General features: G+C 50.1%; 1 protein-coding gene across 1 annotated transcript in view; it reads right to left on the reverse strand.

Moving 5' to 3' along the window:
* Nucleotides 1-569: 569 nt before the first annotated feature.
* Nucleotides 570-25,970, reverse strand: part of PLEKHM1 (pleckstrin homology and RUN domain containing M1) — a 53,698-nt gene continuing 28,297 nt past the window's right edge. Inside the window, exons 6-12 of the mRNA XM_053568055.1 lie at nt 19,680-19,950; nt 16,200-17,108; nt 11,452-11,597; nt 8,107-8,300; nt 4,104-4,167; nt 3,464-3,621; nt 570-2,662 (exon numbers count right to left, since the gene is read on the reverse strand). Of these exons, the coding sequence (XP_053424030.1) occupies nt 2,551-2,662; nt 3,464-3,621; nt 4,104-4,167; nt 8,107-8,300; nt 11,452-11,597; nt 16,200-17,108; nt 19,680-19,950 (1,854 nt within the window). The 3' untranslated portion in view covers nt 570-2,550. The remainder of the gene's footprint in view (nt 2,663-3,463; nt 3,622-4,103; nt 4,168-8,106; nt 8,301-11,451; nt 11,598-16,199; nt 17,109-19,679; nt 19,951-25,970) is intronic.

The following is a 25,970-nucleotide window of genomic DNA, read 5'->3' on the forward strand; positions in this document are numbered from 1 at the left end:
ACAATGGACAGTGGCAGGCCTCCCTGGAGAGACCCCTGGGTTTCTCCTGGAACTTCTGAGGAAGGCCAGCAGCCAAAGTGTAAGTCACTTTGAGCCCCCAAACCTCTGAATCCAGGGCCCTGCTCAAATAGCCCATTCTTCCTGTGCCCCTTCTCTCCTGCCTTTATTTCTCCTGTATTCCTGAGGTTTCACGTGATTTGGTGTCAAGGTCTGTGCTTTGACATGTGAGGCACAGGAAGAGATGCGTGGTGCTGATTTCAGCTTCTATATGAGTGTGAGTAAACCTCTCCAAAGCTCCTGAAATCCTACTGGAGTTGGGGGGGGGAGGCTGACTGCTGGACATGGCCAGAGTGGTGAGTAGCCGGTGGCATGTAGACTGACACTGTTGCTTACTTACTGTCCCCTCCCTACCCACTCCTGGCACACAAGCCCCCTGCTGCAAATGTTTGTCACTGACCCCCTTCAAGCCTTCCCCTGTGACTAAAAAGAGGGGGCCCTATCAGACGGTAATGATGGCTGGTGGCCTTCCACCAAGCAGCGGCAGTGTCAGGATTCAGAAGCCAGGCCAGTGATTAGAAAGAACAAGTCTTTACTGCAAAAATCACACGACAGCAATTCCTTCAAAACAAAGCACTTCTCAGGGCCAGAGCCCCAGTCATTAGGAACAGTTTATTGCATAAAATAACATTTTAAAATAATGTGGGCACTACTGAAGTTCACATCAGTGCTCCACTCTGGGGGCGGTGGTTAAGAGTCAACTCATCTGAAAGCATTAGCAGCTTCTTGGTCACAGGGAGGGAGCCAGCTCTAATGCTAATAATCCAGGTGGGGGAGGCCCCTCCAACCAGGGCCTCACCCCGCTGTCTCCTTGGGGACCTCCTGGGAATATCCTCAGAGGCCCAAACCCACCCCAGGCTAGACTCCTGCCCACACAGGGATGGGGTGGTGAGAGCTCTGATCATGTTTGCGACTTTGTGGTGGAGCGTTAATGCAGGCTGTGGTTGGTGGGGTGGGGAGAAGGACACGCACCCAGTTTAGGAGGCCAGGGTGTCTGGGTGCAGGTGCACACCATCTTCTGTGACTGTGAGGAGCTGTTGGCGCCCCCTCCAGCCCCCTCCTGCCAGCCTGCCGCCTCCTCTCTTCTATTGCACATTCATCTAGCTCTGATGACTCAGCAGCTGATCACCCCCAGGGAGGGGTGGAAGGCTCATTTCTTGACAGTGACAGATAGATCACCTGAGGCCTCCAACTCCAAGTTGAATGCAGGTAGGATGGCTGGAGGACCCCAGGGCTGAGAGGGCCTGCTGGGTCCAGGAGAGGTGGGGGAAAGGAACAGAGACCATGCCCCTCCCCCTAAACCTCAAGGGTCTCAGCATCACTGTGAAAACATTTTCAGGCTCCCACCACAGCCTCAAGATCCCTTTCAAAGGTAATCCTGGGCCAAGGACATTTCCCAAAGTCCAGCAGCACCCCTGCTGGCAAGTGTTAGGAAGCTTTGGGAATTTAATGGCTTTATAAGACTGAGGCTGAGGCTGCTTTCTTAGGGCAGCTTCTCTGCGCATCCCTGCACATCTCAACGTGGAAGGACCATTCTCCACAGTGCAGGGCTTCGTCGTCATGGCACCCAAGGCCAGCCCCTCCCTGGGATCACTGTCCCTTCTGAGGTCTCGCCTATCTCTGCTCAGGAGGGGTCAGCCAGGCAGGGTTGTGACCCAAGAGCCCATAGGAGGAAGGCCTGTGGCGTTGGCAGCAGCACCCTGCCCATCTTTACAGGGGATGAGGGGGTGGGCAAGGTGATGACCTTCCCTGAACCAAGGAAGGTGCAAAGTGCTGACAGTGCTGGTTGAGTCATTTCTCCTTGTCCTGCAAGGACCAAGAGCCCTGGCTAGGGAAGAGCCAGGGAGTCTGACACCAAGAAAGGGGATGGGCCCTTCAGGTAAGGAGTGGGGAGTAAAGACACAGGGACAGGAAGAAGAGGTCACCAGGTAGTTTGGCATGTGGCAGGAGGGTGAAGGCAAGGCACCCGGTCCAGCACCAGGCTCTGTCCTGGCAGCAACTCATATATTTGTTACCTGCTGCTGCCAGGCCAGGCCTGAGTGGCTCCTGAACATCTGCTCATGGTGAGAATGCCTGGATTTCATGGGTGACTTGTGTACGGTCAAGTATAAAAAAATATTTTCTGTTGCAATATGAAGGGGAAAAACCCACCTTAAAAAACTAGACCTTTTAATCAGGAATTTGGAATTGAATATGCTCCTCAGGTCTCATTTCCACAGTGTTTGAACAGCCTTAACGGAAGTGCTGTGACAGTGGTGAGCCAGGGCCTGGTTAGGAACAGGCCCCCTGCCACCCCCAGACAGGGGACACTTGGTAGCAGGGAGGCCATGGGGCATCATTGGGGCATCCTTGGCTTTCTCTGGGAGGCCTGTACACTGGTCACATTTGAGGGTCTTCTCGTTAAGGGGACACAGCTGGGATACCATGAGATGGAGCAGCCTGGGCTAATGGCTCTTACCCCCCGGCCTCCGGGGTGGGGTCTAGTGATGGGGGTTAGGTGAGAATGTTCTGTTCTTGGTACTTGCGCCGGCGGGCACAGCGTGGGCAGCCCTCCTTCACCACGGCCTGGCAGCTCTCGTGGAAGACGGCCTTGCACTGGGCACACCTGGAGAGAAAGTGCAGGCGCTGCTTGTGCTGTCTGGATGGGGGGCTGCCCTGTGGTCAGTGCTTTTGACCAGGCCCACAACATGGCTGTGGCTGTGCCATGCCATCCCTAGCAAGAGAATCTTGAAACAATGCTTGCCCATAAGTCAGGCAGTACATGCTGATATTCTCTGTTCTATTTCATTTCTTATAAATGCTGCTTGAGAGTCACTAAATGATTTCTTGCCTATGTTTAAAAGACTCTGCAGTTTAAAAAGTCAGCCCTAGGTCCGCTGAATCCTGCCCAACAGACACCTACTGAAAATGAACTAATGCTCCCAGCATTAGTGGGAACTCCCACTCCTATATGGGTTGCAGGTAGGTTTGCATGAACTTTTCCATTTAGAGTCTCCTGAAATGAGCAATAACTGGGAACAAGAGTGATCCTGATAGCAACAGAGGCAGTGGCAGGTACCATCCACCAGATGCCCACTTTGTGCCATGCCTGGTGCCAACACTGTGGGGCAGAAACTCATCCAGTCCCTCCTCAACCCATTCACAGTCTGAGGCCCCACTCAGAGAGCCAGCGGCCACCTCTTCTCTAGGAAGATGACAGCTCAGTAGAAGCACATCTCGTCTCCTGAGCTGTCATGACTGCTCAGCTGGCTGCCCTGGACAACCTCGCCACCCCTTGGCAGGGGCACAGAGTAGATGTCCAATGTTTTCCTGTACCACAGAGCTGGGACTGCCACTCTGGGACTGTTGTCCAGGCTGTGAATGTGGGGGGCGGGACTGTGAGGTGGCTGGCTGGTATCACACATACCTGACTGTGGTGTCAAACTCAAAGGGGAAGATGATGTCGTGATGGTGGCAGATCTGGCAAATGAAGCCACGCTGGGTGCACAGGTCACAGTGGTAGATGTGCTGGGAGGCAAATTCGATCAGGGCCTTGAGGAATCCTTCGTACACCCCCTCTGCGATCTGAGGAGGGCAAGCGTGGCACCAGGCCTTTCAGCAACTGCGCTGAGGCTCCGCGGCACCCTGTCTGGAGAACTTCTACCCTCAGATCCCACACGGGTGACAACACCTTCCCCGAAGCAGGCTGAGCAATGCAGGTGTCCAGCCCTGTGCAATGAGGGCACTGGAGGGTGTGGGATATATAGATGAGAACTGAATCCATGGGGCCCTCCCGTGAGGAAAGGAGCGTTTCAAACTTTCACCCCTGTGCCCTGGGATTTGCTGGGGTGCCTGGGTATTCCAGGGGGTGGAGGGCACAGTCACCGCCCAGGAAGCTTTGGGGCAGCAGGACAGCCTGTTCTGGGGTATGGTTAAAGCTGAAGATTGCTGTCTTGTCGGGGTAAACTACAGGCACCCTCCTGCCCCCACCCCTCTTGCCGTCTCATTTCTCCAGGAACAAGGTCCCACTAGGGAGGCCTGGTGGGAGGAGAAGCACAATGTTTCACCTGTTGGAGGTCAGCGACGCTAAACCTGTGGGGAGACTCCAGGAGATAATTCCTGTGGTTGAGCCTTCAAAGAAAATACAAGAGATTCTTTAGAAGGGTTTCCAGGAGCTAGGCCAGCCTATGTTATTTTCATTCCCTTAGCACTGCTAGCCAGGTACAGACACCTCTTGCCTGGGTGGGGCAGTGGCTAGGAGCAGGAGCCAGCCTGCCAGGACCCGGGACCTGGTCTTCAAGGTAACTAAGTAGCTGGTGGGACCTAAAGCAAGTTACTTAACCTCTCGGATCCTGAGGTTAATCTTTCTCCTCTGAAAAATGGAGTTGTTTTAAGGATTAAATGATGTATTTATTTAAAGCATCTGGCACAGTGCCTAGCACGCAGTCATCACATAATTAATGAGGACCACAATGATGAATGCTAACACTTACACCAGGAACTGGGCTGGGAGCTTTACATGTATTCATTCATTTGATCCTCACAATAATCCTGGGAGGGGTGGTGCCTGTGGCTCAAAGGTGCCTGCTGGCCCCATATACCGGAGGTGGCGGGTTCAAATCTAGCCCCAGCTAAAAACTGGAAAAACAAAACAAAACAATAATCCTGGAAGGCTGGTGCTAGTATAATCCCATTTTGAGAAGAAGAAACACAGAGAAGGTAAGTAACCACCCTGAGGTCACACAGCTTAGTCAGTGGCAGAGCTGGCATCTGAACAGGAGTCTTATCTAGCTGCAGAGCTTGAGCCGATTCTCCCTGGTGAGGGCCTACAGGGAGAATGATGCTGGCTGTTGTGTTACTGCCATCATTACACACCAGGGACAGCGCAGGGGCAGAAATGCACAGGATATGGCCTCTGGCCTCCTGCAGCTCCTGGTCTAGCGGAGGGACAGGCATTCCTCTCTGGTTTCAGTGCTATGTGAGAGGAACTGAGAAGTGTCTTAAGCACAGCAGATCCCATTTCAGAGGTAGGGGTGGGGAGCAGAGGATGAGGGCTCAGCTGCCAAACTGGCTCTAGTTTCTACCACACCAATAGCAGGGATCCCGCAGGTCACATCCTGAGGGACAGAAAGGAAACATCTACCCAAAATCTCCCGCTACAAAAACCTGCCTGGCCTTGCTGTGTGTGTGCGTGTGGAGAATACTCCATGTCAGACCATACTTGAGAACATGCCCTGGACATCTGGGGGCAGGATGGTGCCATGTCTGAGGCTGGGCTCCTGAGTGCAGGCTATGGGACATCTGGAATGGTTGCTTGGCTGCGTTACCCCCACCCCCTACCCCACTATGGCCTCTGCTGTGATCTTGGGGAAACCCTATCTGGGGTGAGGTGGTGCCACCAAGCAGCCAGACAAGCCATGGGGCCAATTGGCCACTCAGTTGACTATGCTGGTGTTCCCAGTGAACATCCAGCTTTCTGAGGACAGGAGGGTGTCAAGGAAAACAAGGGGACACACAGGCTGGCCCTGAGCTGGCAGGCAGGGTGGGGTTGATTTGGGTGAAGAATTCTCTCTGTCATCTGCCCTCTGCATACAGTTACGGAGCCCCTCTACCCCAGGCCTGTCACACTCTCAGTGAGGCCTTGCAACTGGTTTCTCAGCAATGCTTCATCAAGGCCAGAGAGGAGAGAGCACTGGCCTGGGTGAGAGGCCACTCCCCTGCTGCCCTCCAGGAAAGAAGCCCACGTGCTTCTCACACCCCAGGCCTACTCTGGGCCTCAGTTTCTCCACCCACACAATGAGGAGACCCCTTTGGTCCTCTGGCATGAGGCTGACTGCCTGGGGAAGGGCATAGAGGAATTTCTAGGGCTCTCTAGGTGAGTGGGAAATAGGTTATATCTCAGTTCCTGTAACCAACAAAGTGACGGAGTGGGAAGAGCCCTGGCCACCCTCTGCCCACCCTCCCTAGCTGTTGGGAAGAACACCTGGGGTCTGATGGATGGACACCCCTATGGGGCATCTCTGTGATAAGTTCCCAAAGGCCTGAGAGGAAGAAACCAGCCCTCCCTGGCTCCCCTCTACTGACTGTATCCCACTGCTGCCAGAGGGTTTTTTTTTTTTTTGTAGAGACAGAGTCTCACTTTATGGCCCTCGGTAGAGTGCCATGGCATCACGCAGCTCACAGCAACCTCCAACTCCTGGGCTTAAGCGATTCTCTTGCCTCAGCCTCCTGAGTAGCTGGGACTACAGGCACCCGCCACAACGCCCAGCTATTTTTTGGTTGCAGTTCAGCCGGGCTGGGTCTGAACCCGCCACCCTCGGTATATGGGGCCGGCGCCTTACCGACTGAGCCACAGGCACTACCCCAGAGGGGTCTTTTCTAAAACACTGATCAGGCATGATAGTCCTCAGGGCTCAGAATCCTCCAATGGCTCCCTGTTGGTGGCCAATAAAGTCCAAAAGCCTCAGTGTGGCACCCTAGGCCCTTGGAGCCCTGGTGAGTTGCGCCCCTACCTGCCTCCCACTATAGGTCCCTAAGCCAGGAAAGGCTCCTCCCTGCCCTTTCTTCTCTGTAGTCATTTTTCTAAACTTTAATTCAATATATACATGATGCTACTGGTGTGCAGGCAACTGTCTTTTTTTTTTGAGATTGTCTCACTAGGTCACCCTCAGTAGAGTGCCGTTACGTCACAGCTCACAGCAACCTCAAACTCTTGGGCTTAAGCGATTCTCTTGCCTCAGCCTCCCAAGTAGCTGGGACTACAGGAGCCTGCCACAATGCCCGGCTATTTTTTTGTTGCAGTTGTCATTGTATAGCAGGCCCGGGCTGGGTTCAAACCCGCATGCCTTGGTGTATGTGGCTGGTGCCCTAACCACCGAGCTACAGGCACTGAGTCTTAACATGTGTGTCCAGAGTAGGGCTGGAAGCAGGCGGTGTGGGATTTCAAGGTCTGCTTCATTCCCTTTCACAAATATCCTTCTCTTTGAAGACTATCTTTGTAAGAAGAAAAAAATATATTTTTTTAAAGAAACAAGGAAAAGAACTCTGCAAACTCTCGGCTCAGCTCAGATGCCATCTCCTCCAGAGCTCCCCTGCTACGCCGGGACAGGTGCCTCCCTCAGGACACACACCACACTGACACATGGGTACCTTTGGTTCAGAAGCCCTTTGTGTGGTCCTCGCCACAACTCAGGAAGGCCGCAAGAACTCAGGGACCACTGGCCCACTTTATAGATGGGAAAGCTGGTGCTCTGGGAAGTGAAGCCACTACCCTGACTCACGCAGCGGGTTTGGGGCTGAGCAAGGGCTGCAGGTGCAGTGCTGCTTCCCAGTGCCCAGCACAGGCTGGCTCTTTGGACAATTTTGGGAGGGAAGCTGCCTTGGACAGCACCAAGCAACCTGGGATGGAGGACTGGCTGGGGCAGGGAGGAGACAGGGCCCTGCCCTCCGTGATCTGGCTCTTGCCTGCCCCTCACCACACTCCCCACTTCCCTCCTTGCTCCAGCCAGCGTGCTCCCTGCTCTGCCCACAGCTGATGCCTTTGTTCATGGCCTGCACATGCCATTTCTTCCGTCTGGTTTCCCCTCTTCTTCCCCTTCCTAATTCCTACTCACTTTTCAGGTCTCACCGTGGAAGTCACTTCCTCCAGGAAGTCTCCCCCACTTTGCTCTCCTCTCATCTCTGCTGCTGGTCTCAGCACCCTACTTCTTTCTCCAGGCCCTCACCCCTGGTTGGAATTGCCAGCTTACTCATCTGTCTTCCCTGCCAGGCCAAAAGCTTCCAAAAGGTAGGACCTGGCTCTGCCTTGCTCACCACTGTATCCCACACACCTAGCCCAGAGCTTGCTTCTTAGTATGTTCTCAATAAATATTTTTAAAGAACAAATGACTATACGAACAAAACTCAAAAACCACCCTCAAAGGATACAGTAATCTCCCAAGCTCAGTGGAAATGAGAGTGCCGACCAGCCCCGGCATCTCTCCCAAGTGGACAAGTGGATGCCTTGCCTCAAGAAGGTGCACACATACCTGCATGCACACACCCCTGTGTACACACATGCATTATGCTCACCTCTTGCTTAGCTCCTTCAGGGCACCGCTCCGGCACACGCCCAGGTAATCCCCCAAAAGCTTCAGCTGCTCCCTGCTCCTCCCGATGAGGTGCATCTGTTCCACATGCTCATATAGTGAGGGATTCACCAGCTGCAGGTTGATGAGGGGCTGGGCCCTGATCTGTGTCAGGAACTTCAGGGCCTGCCGGCAGACCTGTGGGCCATCGGGCTGCTCATGTGCGTGCTTCTGGCCCCACACTACCTACCTACTCATTCACCTGAGGTGCTTCACAGATGAGGAAACAGCTCAGAGAGATGAAGTGATGTGGCCAAGGTCACACAGCTCATAACTGGTACAGTTCACATAGCCAGTTTACTCCCAAACTCATCCATGCCATAATGGCAGCTGCCCCTCCACCTCCATGCTGAGACCCAGGGCCACCCTGGTCACTGCCCCTCTCTCAGGCCTCACAGACCCGCCCTATGCTTTCCTGTCCTCCCAGCCCCATTTTCCTGCCTAAAGGAAACAGGCGCTCCCCTCTGGGCTCTGACTCAGGAACCAGGTGCTGGTCTGAGTCAGGCTCCAGCCACAGGAAGCCGCAGATCAGACTCAGCTTAGTATGAGGCTTCCAGACCTCCCCCAGCTCTCACCAGGAATCCCCCATGCCTCCCTGTAGGGTTGAGTGACCGTCAGTCTCTCCCAACTGACAGGGTGTAGAAGGTTCTACCCTCGGTCCCAACCCTAATACCAGTGCCAATAATTGAGCACCTATTTATCAAACACTGGGCTAGGGGCCTTGACCATGTAACCCCCTTCATCCTCAGAACAACCTGTCAGGGAAGGTGTCATCACCCCCATTTTATAGATGAGGAAACAGGCTCAGGGAAGCTAAAGTGGCTCCTCCAAATGCCTGTGGAGAGCAAAGCCCAGGCCTGAGCTGAGGTGCTGTCTCTGAACATCAGGCTGCCACAATAACTAGGAAGTCCCTCACTCCTGCAGTGTCCCCACTGTGTGATAAGATCAGTGGAGCTGAGATGTTCCCCATAGTTGATTACTGTGTAGTGATTAGGAGCCCAGCTCTGGAGTCAGACCTGGGCTGAATCTGGCCTCCACTACTTCCTGCCTGTATGACCTTGTGACTTAGTTTCCTCATCTTTAAAATGGGGAAAATAAAAGCACCCAAGACTTGTGGGTTTGAAGCCTTATCGTTTGCTATTGCTCCTCTGGCTGACCCACTCATGCTGAGGCCTGGCTGGCACTTGCCAGGGTCTGCCAGGACTAGGGCTTCTTTCCCATGGGATGATTTTGACTTTAGGGTAACAGAGGTCATCCACAGGACTCCTGGCACAGGGTCCGGCACAGAGCACACTCCCAGTAAACACATGCTGCTGTTAGGGGCTGTGTGAGTGCCTGGCGTGAGGACTGGGGGACTTGGCAGGCCCTCAGGAGACCTGTCCCTGTATTTGGGGGCTGGGAAGACCTCTGCCCTCCTGTCTGCCAGCTCCACCAGCATCTCTGGCCTCCCCCAGCAGTGGATGACCCCTTCTTTTCCCGTATCTCAGGGTCCTGAGGAGCAGCCCCACAGCCCAGGGGCAGCCCAAGGGCAAACTGCCCTGGTGACTTAGGTCAAACTGTTGTTCTCCAGCCCTAGCCCAGCTCTTGCCGTGACTCAGCCTCAAGCCTGGGGTGAGGCTCAGATGAAGTAACACATAGGAATGTGTGCTACACGCTGCCAAGTGATGGGCAGGGGCTTCGCACTCCCTGAGGGCTATTCCTACACTGTGGGAATGGAGAGACAGACAAAGAAAGAAGCCCAGCCTGGCTGACACTCTGCCAAGTGCCAGCCAGGCCTCAGCACAAGTAGGTCAGCCACAACAGTGACCGTTAACAATAGGCCCCAAACCTGTGGGCGCCACTTTCTACTTTCAATTTTACTGTCTTTCCCAGGCCAATGATCTCTGAGAGGGAACCAGGGATTTCCTGATCTCAGATAGGCCTAGAAAAGTATTGTGATTTTCTAGCTAGAAAAAGGAAGTGGTATAAGGATTACAGCAGTGAATAAGGAGATGGTACAACAGATGTATCAGGGGTTTGTAAATAGTGAATGTATTTTATGATCTGGGGTTCTTTGCATTTAGGGTGATTCTAATTTAATATTTTACAATTAATATTTTCATTGTACTTACTATTATTTAAATTATCATTTAATTTTCTCTCAGTAGTTAGTTAAATATTTAACACTGAGGGTAGGTTAGGGACAATGTGAACAACAATAAACCCAGAATGATGCCAACTTCTTTGGGGTTTCCTCTCCCCAGGGTGACTAAGAGTCACCTCCCTAGGCTCCGAGGAAAACACAGCCACACATCAAGCCTTCTTGGCTGCAAGCTTCTTCCTCATAATACTCTGTCTGTCTTAGCAGAAATCTGTGCCTTTGGAAGAAAGCCAAGTTTGCGCCCGTTGGCAGACCCTGACCAAAGGGATTCAGGGAAGGAGGGATGGCAGGTCTGTGGGAGGAAAGGGCACTGTTCTGAGTGACAGGTGCACCCTGTCAATACACGACAGACACTGTCATAACCCCCCTTGCAGATGAGGAGGCCCAAGGTGAAGTTGTTGTGATAACGCAGCTAGAAAAGTGGCTACACTCAGCTGGAGAGGAGGAAAACAAAAAGACCTTAGAATACATTCTATTCAAAAGCATTTGCTGAACAAAAAAGTACCTAAGATATATTAAGTGAACTGTTATAAAGCAGTGAAAGGCTAGTATGATCCTAACTTTAGAAAAATAGTTGCTTACGTAAGTGCACAGAAAAGGGTATACCTCAAAATGTGACAGTCATTATCTCTGGGCTACAACACATAATTTTGATTTGTCTTTGGGCTTTTCTGTAATTTAAAAATGTTAAACAATAATCATGTATTATTTTAATAATGAGGGGAGCCCCAGAAAAAAATGCTCTTTAAAAACACGAATTAAATAAGCCCATGTAAGGTCTGCAAGGAAGTGCAGTCAGCTGGGCCTCACGGGGTTTGCAAAGGCAAGGCTGAAAGCAAGGGGTGTAGCCAGGTGGCCAGATACCTATCTACCACGCATCCATCCATCCATCCATCCAGTTGCTGGTCCCTTAAACAGTTTTGTCTGTTGCTGCAGAGGACTATCCTCAGACTCCCACCTGGGGACCGAGGCAGGCATTGACAGGGCTCTGTCCAAGGACTGTAGATTGTCCCCCACTAGTGACACTGGCTTCCCACTAGTGACACTGGATTATTTGACACAAATAAACAGTGGCAGCAAGGAGGAGGGAACACTCCTCTGTCCCTCAGCAGCCCTGTGTGGCCTTGGTAGGCTGGGCTCAAGACTTACCGGACGCTTGGTAAGGTCCCAGTTATGGATGATCCTGGCCGGAATCACCGAGGCATCGTCTTGGTGGCAGATGTCACAGTAATAGAGGCCAGAGAAGGCACAGAGCTTGGGTCGTACAAAGGAGAAGCCAATCTGCCGGGAGCAACCTGAGGAGAAGGGTGGTGGGTGAGTGGCAGGGCCTGAGTCAGCTCCCAGTAACAGGGCAGCCACTATGGTGGAAAGGACCTGCTAGCTTTTTTTTTTTTTTTGCAGTTTTGGCCAGGGCTGGGCTTGAACCTGCCACCCCCGGTATATGGGGGGGCCGGCGCCCCACTCCTTGAGCTACAGGTGCCACCCTGCTAGCTTATTTTTTAAATTAATTAACGTGCAGTTATGTTATCATAGTTTACTGCAGCCTCCAACTCCTGGACTCAAGTGATCCTCCTGCCTCATCCACCTCCTGAATAGCTGGGACTAAAGGTGTGCACCACAATACCTGTCTAATTTTTCAAGTTTTGGTAGAGCTGGGGTCTTGCTTTTGCTCAGGCTGGTCTCGAACTCCTAACCTCAAGCAATCCTCTGCCTCAGCCTCCCTGAGTGCTAGGATTACAGATGTGAGCCACCATGCACTGCCTTAATTTTCTTTTGAAGGAAAGTGCAAAGATAAAATAATCAATCAGAATCAACCTTATTAATTAATCTTTACAACGCATTACAGGGATCATCATCATTTTACGGCTGAAGAAACTGTGATGTTCAGAGATGTTAAGAAACCATCCTGGTCACATAATTAAGTGGCATGGCTGGCATTCAAATCTGGGTTTGGCTGGTTTCAAAGCCCACCTTCTGCTCCATTACCACCAGCTGCCTGCGTTTGGTGTCTCCACTGCTAGCTCAGCAATACCAACCTCCCATAGGCCCACCTCTCCCCTGAGGCCCAGAAATGGAAGGAAATAAGCCAGGGCCTCAGCAAACAGTGAAGGAACTAGAGCAGCGGTTCTCAATCTGTAGGTCGCGACCCCTTTGTAACAATGAATATACATCCTGCATATCAAATATTTATACTGTGATTTATAACAGTAGCAAAATTACAGTTATGAAGTAGCAAAGAAAATAATTTTATGGTTGGGGGTCACCACAACATGAGGAACTGTATTAAAGGGTCGCAGCATTAGGAGGCATTAGGAAGGTTGAGAACCACTCAACTAGAGGGATGGGGCTGGCCTCAGGGAGGGGATGAGAAGCCAGCATGAGGCAGGGTAGTCTGCACATGGCCTGGTGACAACTTAAATCCCAAGCTGCCTGATATCAGGACCAGCTTCAGCTTCCTCAGTTGGAGGTCCCTCCATAGTGGGGTTGGGGGAGCAAGGGTGGGGTGTGCCCAGGGCAAAAAGTAAGGCCAACTCAAATCCTGAACCCATGCCCTGTCTCCCCCAGGCCTTAGGACCAGAAGGCTGGCCCTTCTGCTTACCTATTTTTTTCAAAGTTCCATTTCAGAGTTTATAAAGTTCAGTGACTACCAGCTATTTTGTGGGGTTATCACAAAGTTTGAGTGAGACAAGTTTCTGAAAATGCCCTGCAAACTAAGAAATATAACCCAGATGCTTGTGGTTGGTGTCTGTCTAGCCACAGAGCTGTGCGTGCTGGGTGGAAAGGAAACCCAAGCTCCCTAGTGTCACGTACAGTCCCACTGATAGGTAGCAGCCATAGTGAGAGCTGCCTTGCAGAGTTCACACCCTTAGGTGGGAACCATTCCTTACAAGCTCTGGAGTCCTGGCCAATTCTGAGCCCCCACAGGCTAAGGAGCAAAGTGTGAGTGCCAGGGTGGGCAGAAGTGAGGCTGGACCTTGGCTTGCAGGTGTTTTCTGCAGGAAGTTCTGCTCTGCCTAGCTTCTCCCATACTCCAGGGGGCCAACCACAGACCACTTCCTTCTTGCTTGAAGATGCTTGAAGCAGGCTTCTCTCCCAGTCTACCCCAACAGGACAGCTCTCAAACCAAGGCTCAGCTTCTTCTGCAGCAGGACAATCTTCTCACAGGCCACCTGAGGACCCCCTGGTGATGGAGATGCCACCTCCCCCTTGGTGACAGGGAGTGGGAAGAGCTAGCAATGGAATGTGGGCAGGGGAACATCACACAGCCTTGAATGATATACGGGAGGGAGACCCTCTGGGGGTCCTGGCTACGAGCACAGGCTCCAGGGCTCGACCTTTAAGGTCCTAATTTTTCCTCTGCCACTTACCAGCAGTGGGCCTCAGCTTCCTCATTATAAAGAGAGATAATAGCAGCATCTATTTCTACAGGCTTGTGAGGATTAAAAGAGATAATTCAAATAAAACATCTGAGCCAGTGCCCAGCATGGAAGTATTAGATGTGATGATGAGAATGATACAGCAGGTGTGCTGGCTTGGAAAAATACCCATAAAAAACTGAGTTGCAGAACTATATACATGACCCTTGAACTACACGGGTTTGAACTGTACCAGTCTACTTATACCTGGATTTTCTTTCACCTCTGCCACCCATGAGATAGCAAGACCAGCTCCTCTTCCTCCTCCTCAGCCTGCACAATGTGAGGATGACAAGGATGAAAACCCTATGATCTACTTCCACTTAATGAATAGTATAGTTTCTCTGCCTTATCATTTTCTTATTCTTTCCTACTAACTTTATTGTAAGAATATGGAATATAATACATAGAACATATAAAATACATGTTAATGACCATTTATGTTAACAGTAAGGCTTCTGGCCAATGGTAGGCTATTAGTAAAGTTTTGGGGGAGTTAAAAGTTAAATGTGGGCTGAGTTCAGTGGCTCACACCTACAATTCTAGCAATCTGGGAGGCCAAGGCAGGAGGATTGCTTGAGCCCAGGAGTTGGAGACCAGCCTGAGCAACAATTTTCTTTTTTTTTGAGGCAGAGTCTCACTTCATCGCCCTTGGTAGAGTGCCGTAGCATCACAGCTCACAGCAGCCTCAAACTCTTGGGCTCAAGCAATTCTCTTGCCTCAGCCTCCCGAGTAGCTGGGACTACAGGTGCCCACCACAACACCTGGGTATTTTTAGAGGCAGGATCTCACTCTGGCTCAGGCTGGTCTCAAACCTGTGAGCTCAGGTAATCCATCCACCTTGGCCTCCTAGAGTGCTAGGATTACAGGTAGGCCAGGCCCAGCCTGTGCAACATAACGAGACCCTATCTCTACAAAAAATTAAAAAAACAGCTGAACATGAGGGCATATGCTTGTAGTCCCAGATACTAAGGAGGCTGAATCAAGATGCCTAAGCCCATGAGCTGGACGCTGCAGTGAGCTATGAGGGTGCCACTGCATTCCAACCACCTAGGTGACAGAGTAAAACTCTCTGTCATAAAAAAAAGAATTTATGGAGGCGGCGCCTGTGACTCAAAGGGGTAGGGTGCCAGTCCCATATGCCGGAGGTGGCAGGTTCAAACCCAGCCCTGGCCAAAAACTGCAAAAAAAAAAATTTATATGTGGATTTTTGACTGCATGGGGGGAGGGGTGGCAGCACCCAAAGCCCTGCATTATTCAAGGGACAGTGGCATACATACATCTGTGCTGTCCAATACAGAGTGGCCAGGGCTTGAATACGACCCTTTTAAATAATTTTAAATAAATGCGAATGGGAAATTCAGTGCCACATTTTAAGCCCCCAGTAGCCATGCAGATGGCTCATAGCTATGGCAATGGACACTACATATTTAGAACATATTCATCACAGCAAGTTCTATTGGACAGCACTGAATAGCATGAGCCTGTTTTTGTAATTAAAAAAAAAAAATGTAGGCTTGGTGCCTGTAGCTCAGTGGCTAGGGAGCTAGCCACACACACTAGAGTTGGTGGATTCGAATCCAGCCCAGGCCTGCCAAACAATGACAACTACAATGAAAAAATAGCCAGGCATTGTGGTGGGCACCCGTAGTCCCAGCTACTTGGGAGGCTGAGGCAAGAGAATCGCTTAAGCCCAAGAGTTGGAAGTTGCTGTGAGCTGTGACACCACAGCACTCTACCCAGGGTGACAATTTGAGACTCTGTCTGAAAAAAAATAAATAAATAATAATAATAAATAAATAAATAAATAAATAATAAAAAAATGTGTCCTGGCTGGGAGTAGTGGCTCACACCTGTAATCCCAGCAGTCTGGGAGGCTGAGGTGTGTGGATTGCTTGAGCTCAGGAGTTCGAGATCAGCCTGAGCCAGAGAAAGATCCTGTCTCTTAAAAAATAGCTGGGTGTTGTGGCCAGCACCTGTAGTTCCAGATACTTGGGAGGCTGAGGCAAGAGGATCGCTTGAGCCTAAGAGTTTGAGGTTGCTGTGAGCTACGACCCCACGGCATTCTACCAACGGTGACAAAGTGAGACTCTGTCCCCCCCAAAAAGTGTCCACTTGAAAAAGCACACAGAAATACTTAGAAGGATGCCATGCCCCTGCTGTGAAAGAATGTGATAGCACAGAAATGAGGTGAAGACAGGCGGGACTCCCGGAGCAGCAGCAAGCACCCGGCTGCCACCCCAGGGCTCACCTGCAGCAGGCAGAGACGGAGGAGAGCAGGGCCCCTGCCTGTGAGCAGGAGCATAGCCCCTGAGTGCTGGGGTGGAGCAGAGGCTGCAGGACAAGCCTCATTTGTGGCCCCATCCCAGGGGAGAGGTGGAACATCTGGGGGAGCAGGAAGGGTGGAGAGCCTTAACCAGGACCCCACAAAAGGCGGGGCCAGGCTGGCAGGCTGGGGGTGGCAGGAGAGCAAGTTGGCACCTGCACAGAAGCAGCCCTGGGAGTCGAGGCCTTTTTCTGTGGGGATAGCCACCAGGTACTGCAGTAGGAAGCCGTTCTCCCGGGTGGCGAACTTCAGCACCTCCTGACAGTTTTCATCCAGACTCCCGCCGAGCGTCACTGCCTCCTCAGCTGTCTCCAAGTAGGATGCCAGGACCTTGCGGACCAGGTCCCTCCACAGGGCAGCCTCCTCGGCATTCCCTGCCTGCAGCTTCAGGATGGCCTTGGCCGTGATGATTTTAAAGAAGGACGGGCCTCCGAGGCTTGCATCTGGTAGGATGTCGCGAATGGTCTCAATGCCATGGCTGTCACTTAGCATCTTCTCGTTGTTTCTCACGCGGAAGCATTTCAAAGACTCCAAGGACAGGGAAAAAATATAGGGCACCCAGGTCCTGTCCACGTACAGGTACAGAAGGGATTCCTTAATAGCGTCAGGCTCTGGAACGTGGGCAGATGACCAATCAAACTGCGTGCCTTGGAGGGCCACAGGCTCTGACAGCAGGTCCGAGTGACCCCGGGACACTTCAGGGGCGTCGTCAGGTTGGTCTGGGTATTGCACATTTACCCACTCATCCTCCTGCTGAGGCCGGACCTTCTGCAGGGCCTCCCGCACCCGGTCCAGCCAGTCCTCGGCTTCATCCTGGGAGGAAGCACGCAAGGCCAGCTTCTTGCCAGAGAAGATGAGCTCAAAGCGCCCATCGCTGTGGGCTGGCCCCACAGCCTCACAGCGAAGCAGGGAGCAGTTCTCCACACAGGTGCGCTCCTCGTCACTCAGGTAAAGGCGGAATTCCAGCGGGGAGAGCTCGCAGAAGAGTTCCTTCCAGATGCCCATCGCCCCTCGCCGCTCCACTGTGCCCAGCTTCATGAGACCCCGGAATGGGTTGGACAGCCCTGAGGCAGAAAGAAGCATGTTAGACTATGGGTCATCCCCTCACTGCCCAAGGCAACTCCTGGTGCCTGCCACCCTGTGGCGGGTGTGGACACGGTGACTGCCCTCAGAACACGGGCCAGCCATGGTGGGTGGGTGGGGCGGATATTTTTGCAGTGCCTCTGCCTCATCGTCACCTTCAGCAGTTGACTTTGCTTCTTGTATTTCACTGAGCAAATAAAATCACTCAAAAGATTATCTCCACGTGCCAGCTCACCACACTCACCCCCTTCCCTCCTGTCACTTCTGTGTGAGGCCAAGCCCCATCTGTGCAGTAGTGGCCCCTGCCACCTTCTCGAGGATGAGGACATCTCACCAGCAGTTCTCCCTTTCTCCTGTGGCACCCTTTTCTCCCCTCTCTACTGGATCCTTCCATCAGCACACAAACAAGCAGCTGTTCCATCATAAGAAACATCTTATCTCCACTTACATCTCTAATTACAACCTGTTTCTCAGGCCCCTTTAGAGAAAAACTGGTTGAGGGGGTATCAGAAGTCCCTGCCTCTACTTTCCCTGTTCCCATTCTTCCTTGGACCCTGTCCAGTTAGGCCTTCATCCTCTCATTCCACCAAAACTGCTATTGGGATGGTGAGCAACGCACTCCTTGTTGCCAAGCCAAAGGCCTTCCCAGTCCTCATCTCCCCTCCATCCCTCTGGTCTGCTCCTCCTCCCCCTGACCTTCCAGGGCTAGACCCAGGGCTCAGTCCCGGGCCTTCCTCTCTTCTCTGGGGACACCCTCTTCCTCGTTGATCTCACCTACTCTCAGGGCTTTAAGGCCAGTAACTCCCAAATTGCTACCTCCAGCCTAGACCTCACTCTTGGATTTGAGAGTCACATATCCACCTGCTCTGTGTGTGTCCCGCAGGCATCTCAAAGTCAATACATCCCAAGTGAATCCCCCTCCCTGTGAGAAAAGACACCCCCCCCCCCCCGCCAAAAAAACCAAAGCGAATCCCCAAGTCTCCCACTGCAAACTTGCATCTTTCCTAACAGTCCTCATCTCATAAAATATCAAAATCCATCCTTGAAGTTGTTTGGGCTAAAAACCTTGGAGTCACCCTTGATTCTCTTTCCTTCACACTGATGTCAACCAGCCCCGGTGGCTCTTCCTTCAACATACACGCAAGACTCCACTTCTTACCAGGTCTACCACTACCTCTGGATGACAATGACCTAATTACAAGGTTAGTCAGACAGGAGTGGTGGTTCACACCTGTAATCCTAGCACTCTGGGAGACTGTGGCAAGTGGATTGCTTGAGCTCAGGAGTTTGAGACCAGCCTGAAGCAAGAATGAGACTTCGTCCCTTAAAAAAAAAAAAAAAAGCCAGGTATTGTGGCAGGCGCCTGTAGTCTCAGCTAGCTACTTGAGAGGCTGAGGCAAGAGGTTGCTTGAGCCCAAGAAATTGAGGTTGCTGTGAGCTATGACACATGGCACTCAACCCTAGGGTGACTGAGACTCAGTCTCAAATAAATAAATAAATACAAAATAAAAGGTTAGTCAAAGCATGTCCCTCTGCCCAAAACTCGCTGCCATGTCCCTCAAAGCAGAAGCCCACAGGCCCCAGCACTCTGACCTCATTGCCTGTGTACCTACACACTGCTCAACGCTCCCTGTTCCCCAGGGGCCTGCCCCCAACCAGGGGAAGGACACTCTCTCCCAGTCTGGACTAGCCTTGAAGATTTTAAACTATTGTAGAGGGTTTCCTACCCCTCGGGGGACCTGGTGGCCCAGGCATAAAGTACACCTTTTCTGGTGTGGTTGGAGACCTGGCTGGCACAAGGGCTGAAGGACAACCTAAGAGAAGCCAGTCTGGGGCCCAGGCTCGACCACACTACACAAAGAACAGAGAACAGGGCAGAAGGCAGAATTCTGCTGGGTTATTGCAAAAGGAAAATGAGGACAGGAGAGAGACTAGGGCACATATTTTTTGCTTGGTTGGTTTTGAAAAGGAAACCTATTATAAGGGTAACAGAAAAATTAGGGTATAGTTACTTAATGCTTTCTGGAATTTCACAGGGTATGGAGATCATTACAGTACTGGCTTCACTTGTAAACAGCACATGGAGGACACTAAACAAACAGTAGCTCTGATAAGCCTTACCAGAGCTGTTAAATAAACCCTCTAAGATAAAGGCCTTTGGTAGGATCAAACGCCTGGGGCTTCAGGGGGATGGGTTTGCTCTGAGCTACAGATAGAATCAAGAGTTCTCTATAATAATAAGTGGTATAGAATAATGTCAAAGAAAATATTTTCTGTTTCCACAGATGAAACAATATTTTTATACTCTGCAGGCAGGTTTGAGCATTATTTTATTAAGACTTTGTAAGAAAATACAGTACTTTTCTCTAAAATGCCTCCCTGAATTACTGAACACAAGAGCTTCCCATTAATACATTGTGGGATGAAGCTTTTCATGTGAGAACACACCTGTTTGGTCATGGAAGAAGGACTTCGGAGCTGCTTTTTGAAAGGCACAGTCCCTGCACATGGGGCCCACCCAGGAGTGGGGCCCTCCCCCCAGAGTCACTTACCCATCTGCCTCCGGTGCACCACCCGGAAGTTCTTATGCTCCTGAGCTGGGGCTGCCTTGGTTCTCCTGCTTCCTGGGGAAGGCACACCTGCTTTGTCTAATGCCCCCAAGGAGCAGCTTTTTCTTGGTCCTTGAGAAAAATGCCTTTGGAGGCCAGGCCTGGGCTCTGAAGGTCCTCTGGGAGAAGCCACGAAGCCATCTGAAGCACTCTGTGGGGGCTGCTCCGGGGTAGGCCGGTAGAAGTCATCTTCTGAGATCCAGCTCTTGCTTTTCTGTTGAGAAAGAAGTAAATACAGAGGTTGTAGTTTTTGTTTGTTTTAAAATTAAAAACAACAACAACAACAACAACAACACTTCATCTTTATTTTTTGTTTGTTTGAGACAGGGTCTTACTCTGTCACCCTAGCTGGAGTTTAGTCATCGTAGCTTACTTCAACCTCAAACTCCTGGGCTCAAGCACTCTTCTTGCCTCAGCCACGGGAATAGTGGGGACTACAGGCACGTGCCTCAATGTCTGGCTAATTTTTTAAGTTTTTTGTAGGGTCTCACTATGATGCCCAGGTTGGTCTTGAATTCCAGGCCTCAAGTGATCCTTGGCTGGGATTATAGGCGTGAGCCATGGCACCAGGTAAAAATTTCTAGTTAGATATGACTCAAATACCATAAAATTAATCCATTTAAAGTGTATAATTCTATGGTTGTGGAATAGTCACAGGTTGCACAACCATCAACACAATCTAAGTTTAGAACATTTTCATCACCTCAAAGAAACCCCACACCCCTTTGTAGTTACTCTCATTGCTCCCAACCATCCCAGTTCTCCATAATCACCAATCTACTGTCTCTACAGATTTGTCCATTCTGGCCATTTCACATAAATGGGATCATGTAACACGTAGTCTTTTGTGACTAGCTTCTTTGCTTTAACATAATGTTTTTTATTTATTTTTTTTTTGGCTTTTTTATTTTATTTCGCTGCTTATTTTTTATTTCTTTACTTTGTTGTTGTTGTTGAGACAGGGTCCCACCCTATGCCCCTGAGCAGAGTGCAGTGGGCGCGGTAGCTCACTGCAACCTCAGACTCGGGCTGCGGGCACCCCGCTGCCTCAGCCTCCGGAAGGTGCTCGCCGCGGCGCCCGGCTGGGTTTTTCCATTTTTTTCATGAGTCGGGGTCTCACTGTCGCTCAGGCGAGTTTCAAACTCCTGAGCTCAAGCAATTCTCCCTCCTCAGCCTCCCACGGTGCTGGGATTACAGGCGTGAGCCACTGCGCCCGGTTTAACATAATGTTTTTAAGCTTCATCCATGTTGTAAGCATGTCTGAGTATTTATTCCTTTTTATTGCCAAGTAATATTCCACTGTGTGGATGGCTTACATTAGTTTATACAACCATGAGTTGATGGACATCTGGGTTGCTACTACTTTTTTTGATATTATAAATAATGATGCTATGAACAGTCCTATGCAAGTTTCTGTGTGGACTTATGTTTCTATGCCTTGGGAATATCCTAGAACTACTGGATCGTATGTTTAACTGCCTGAGGAACTGCCCAACTGCTTTCTACAGTGGCTGTACCATTTTACATTGCTACCAGCAAAGCATGAAGGTGCTGATTTCTCCACAAACTTTCCAACATTTGTTATTATCTGTCTTTTTGACTATAGCCGTCTTTATCAGTAGAAATGCTATTTCATTATGGTTTTGATATCCATTTCCCTAATGCCTAATGACATTGAGCATCTTTTCTTTTTTGGTAGGGGGAAGGGGAGAGAAGCCTGAACATCTTTTCATACACTTATTGGTCATCTGTACCTATTCTTTTGGAGAAAAATCTATTCCTTTGCCCATTTTCTCTTTCCCTTTCCTTCCTTTTCTTTCTTTCTTTTTTTTTTTTCTAACCTTGAAATAGGGTCTTGCTCTGTTGCCCAGGCTAGAGCAAGAGGGCAGTGGCATCATCATAGCTTACTACAACCTCAAAGTCCTGGTCTCAAGCAATCCTGTTTCGACACTCCAAAATGCTGGGATTATAGACCTAAGCATGTAATATGCCTACCCCCTTGGCCCATTTTAAAATTGGGTTATTTGGCTCAGTGCCCATAGCACAGTGGTTACGGCATCAGCCACATACACCAAGGCTGGAGGGTTCGAACCCAGCCTGGGCCAGCTAAACAACGACAACTATAACAAAAAATACCGGGCGTTGTGGCAGGTGCCTGTAGTTCCAGCTACTTCGGAGGCTGAGGCAAGAGAATCGCTTAAGCCCAAGAGTTTGAGCTATGACACCACTGCACCTAGCCAGCCTATTTTTTTCTTTTGTCACCCTACAGAGGGTGACACAGTGAGACTCTGTCTCAATAAATAAATAAATAAAAATAAAATTGGTTTGTCTTTTTGTTGTTGAGATGTTATGGGTTGAACTGTGTCCAATGTTGAAGTCCTAATACCCAGTCCTTCAGAATGTGATCTTATTTGGAAATTGAGAATTTGTGTATGTAACTAATTAAGACAAGGTTTTATCCAGTGTGACTGGCGTCATTATAAGAAGAGTAGAAAAGACACACACACAAAGGAAAAAGTCAAGCAAAGACAGAGACACAGAGGTATAACCCTATGTGATGACAGGAGGGAGGGACTCAAGTGTTGTGTCCATAAGCCAAGGATTGCCTTCAATACCAGAAGAAAAGAAAAAGGCATGGAACAGATTCTTCCTTAGCATCTCTAGAAGGAACCAACCCTGTTGACATCTGGATTTTGGGCTTCTAGCCTCTAGAACTATCAGAGGATAAATTTCTGTTGTCTTAAGCCATCCAGTTTGTGGTACTTTGTTATGGCTGCCCGAGGAAACTAATACAAGTAGTAAGGGTTCTTTATATATTATGAATACTATACTCTTATCAGATATATGATTTGCAAAGAATTTCTCCCAATCTACGAACTGTCTCTTCATTTTCATGATGGTACCCTCTGGGGCACAAAAGTTAGAGTTTGTAATTTAGAAAGTCCAACTTATCATTTTTTTTTTTTTTTTTGAGACAGAGTCTTACTCTGTCTCCCTGGGTAGAGGGCCATGGCATTAGTCTAGCTCATAGCAACCTCAAACTCCTGGGCTCAGGCGATCCTTTAACCTTAGCCTCCCATGTTGCTGGGACTATAGGTGCCTGCCACAAAGCCGAGCTAGTTTTTTAATTTTTTTTCCATTTTTTTAGTGGAGACTGGTCTTTTGTTCAGGCTGGTCTTAAACTCCTGAGTTCAAGTGATGCACCTATTTTGGCCTCCCAGAGTGCTAGGATTATAGGCGTGAGCCACTATGCCTGGCTTTTTTTATTTTTTGAGACACAGTTTTATTATGCTGGTCAGGGTAGAGTGCCAAGGTGTCAGCCTAGCTCACAGCAACCTCAAACTCCTCAAATCTATCCTTTTGCCTCAGCCCCCAGACTAGCTGGCACTACAAGCACCTGCCATGATACCTGGCTAATTTTTCTATGTTTATTAGAGTCAGGGTCTTGCTGTTTGCTCAGGCTGGTCTTGAATTCCTGAGCTCAAGCTATCTTCCCACCTCAGCCTTTCAGAGTGCTGGGATTATAGTTATGAACCACTGCACCTGGCTGGCCTATGTATTTTTTTCTTTGGTCTATGTTTCTGGTGTTATATCTAGGAAACCATCGCCTAAGCCAATGGTGCAACGATTTACTCCTATGTTTTCTGCTAAGAGCTTTATAGTTTTAGTTCTTAGTTTATATCTCTGATCCATTTTGAGTCAGTATCTGTGAAAAGTATTAAGAAAGGGATGTTACTTTATCCTCTGCAGGTGGATATCCAGTAGTCCTGACACACAGGGTTTCTCAGCCCTGCTTTAGGATTTGAGATGAAGAAGGTCTGGTGAGCAGGACTCAGGGTTCTCGCTAGCTTCCTCTGCCTGTGCTCCCCTCTTCTGTGCTGGGCCCTGAGACCCCAAGCAGCCAGGCCTGCATCCTCCCACTGCTATTCTGAGTCTGAACTTGTTTGCTGGCAGGGGATGGTGGGGTGGGGTTGTCTGGGGTCAGTGGGCTTGTGGGAATGGATTCTAGGTCCTTTTCCCCACTATTCAAGTCCTCCCTGACTTTCTGTGCCTAAACATGGAAGAGCAGAGACAAGGAGCTATGAAGCCGGTTGGGCGACCCTGCATGGTTGTCTACACAGAGGAAATGAGTCACACAGGGGTGGGGCCAGCCTAGCTGTTTTGTTAGGTGCTATCAACCTCACCCTGGATATTGCTATTTTCAACTCCTAAATCATGGCTGTGCTCTTTGCTGTGTAGACAGGGAAGAGGAATCTGACTCAGGCTGCCTTAAAAGGGTGCGTTTGGATGGTTTAATCCACTCTGATGCTATAAGACTCTTTAAGCTAATGGTGGTAAGTTCTTTTTTTTAAAAAGAGAAAAAGATACAATTATATTTAATTTAGCATACACAGGAGACTATATTCCTGAGTTCTGATTCAGGCATATGGAGGCTCTTAGAGAACTGGGTCCTCAGGGCCTTCTCCATGGGGCCCTCAGAACTGGCACGTGCTTCCTTCTGCCAGTGATGGGATAATACATCTGTCAGGGTGGCTACAGGATGCCACCTTCAACACTGGATTCTGAACAAAGCCTGCCTAGGCCACCAAAGCTGGGGACTCCTGAGGAAAACAGTTGGAGGCAGCTCCAAGCAGCCACACAGCTATGCCCTAGCCCTGCTAATGGCCCTGATGGGACAAATCACCATCCCTTAAGACTCAGCTAAGGGGTAATCCATCACCTCCTCCTAGAAGCTTCTCTCACCCACCCCCAGCCTACACCCCTTTCTGTGCTTCCCCAACCCTCGCACCTATATGCCTGTCTGGAGTGGTTATTTTTCTTGGTATCTCTAGAAAAAGAGTCATAACAGAGAATAGAATACATCTTGACTATCCAAAGGTCTTTAACGTACAGTAACAAAGGTGGCTCAAGGGAGCTAGAAGGAAGGAGACAAATGTTCACGGGGGAGGCCTGATGACAGAGGTGAGTGGGAAATGTTTAGAGAGTCCTGGTGTTACATCTAAGAAACCAGGAAATGATACTCTAGGAAAAACCTTTTGCTGTTTTCAGTAACAGTGAAAAATTGTGGGGACAGAGTCCTTGGAGCTTTTGCACTTGGGCCTGGACAGAGCTCTCAGGCTGTGTGCCCTCCCCAGGGTGGTGGGCAGGAGGGAGCCCACGTGTGAGCACCACTATTTCCCTCTTCCCTCCCTTCCTCCTGCCACCTTCCTTCGGCTGCTAGATGAGGGCCCACATCTGGTTAGCTCCCTGTCCTTTAGAAGTGGGGAGAAATCACCACTGACCAAAGATCTACACTGGAGCTACACCTGTCACCAGGGACCAAAGATAGAGAATGCCACTTTGATTTACTATAGGTATCATGACACTGTATATAACAGCTAAATCCCAGAGGGGAATCTCCCTGAGGAACCAAATGCCAGGTCTTAGACCACTGTCAGAAGGACTGGACTTTTTGTCTGGTCTGTCCTCATTCTGCCAGGCAAGGGGACTATCTGTATCCATAACTGGGGGAAGGAAGCACATGCCATGGCAGGTAGTCCATGAGGGCAGTGATTAGGACTCAGACTTTAAACTCAGACTGCCCTCTGGGAGTTAAACTATGGACTCAACATATACCCGTCAGCTACCAGACATGCAGTCACCCTTGAGAGCTCTCTGCCTCCTACACCTCTCCTTCCCAGCACTCAGCACAAGTGTAATTATGATGTAGATATCTAATGGCCTAATCTAGTGTCTGTCCAAAGAGGCCAGAGCTATTCTATCATTGTACCCTGAGCTCTCGGCATGGTGGCTTGGCTCACAGTAGGTGCTTTGTGTTCAATGAATTTAAAAAAAAATTTTAAGCTGGGCGGCGCCTGTGGCTCAAGGAGTAGTGTGCTGGCCCCATATACTAGAGGTGGTGGGTTCAAACCCAGCCCCAGCCAAAAAGAAAAAAAAAGCTGCAAAAAAAAAAAAAAATTTTTAAGCTGGGCGAGGTGGCTCATGCCTTGTAATCCTAGCACTCAGGGAGGCCGAAGAGGGTGGATTGCTTGAGCTCAGGAGCTGGAGACCAGCCTGAGCAAGAGTGAGACCCTGTCTCTACTAAAAATAGAAAAACTAGCTGGCTATGGTGGTGGGCACCTATAGTGTTCCAGTTACTCAGGAAACTGAGGCAAGAGGATCACTTGAGCCCAAGAGTTGGAGGTTGCTATGAACTATGATGCCACAGCACTCTACTGAGGGCAACAGAGTGAG

This window comes from Nycticebus coucang, chromosome 18 (genome assembly GCF_027406575.1).
Source record: "Nycticebus coucang isolate mNycCou1 chromosome 18, mNycCou1.pri, whole genome shotgun sequence".
Lineage (NCBI taxonomy): Eukaryota > Metazoa > Chordata > Mammalia > Primates > Lorisidae > Nycticebus > Nycticebus coucang.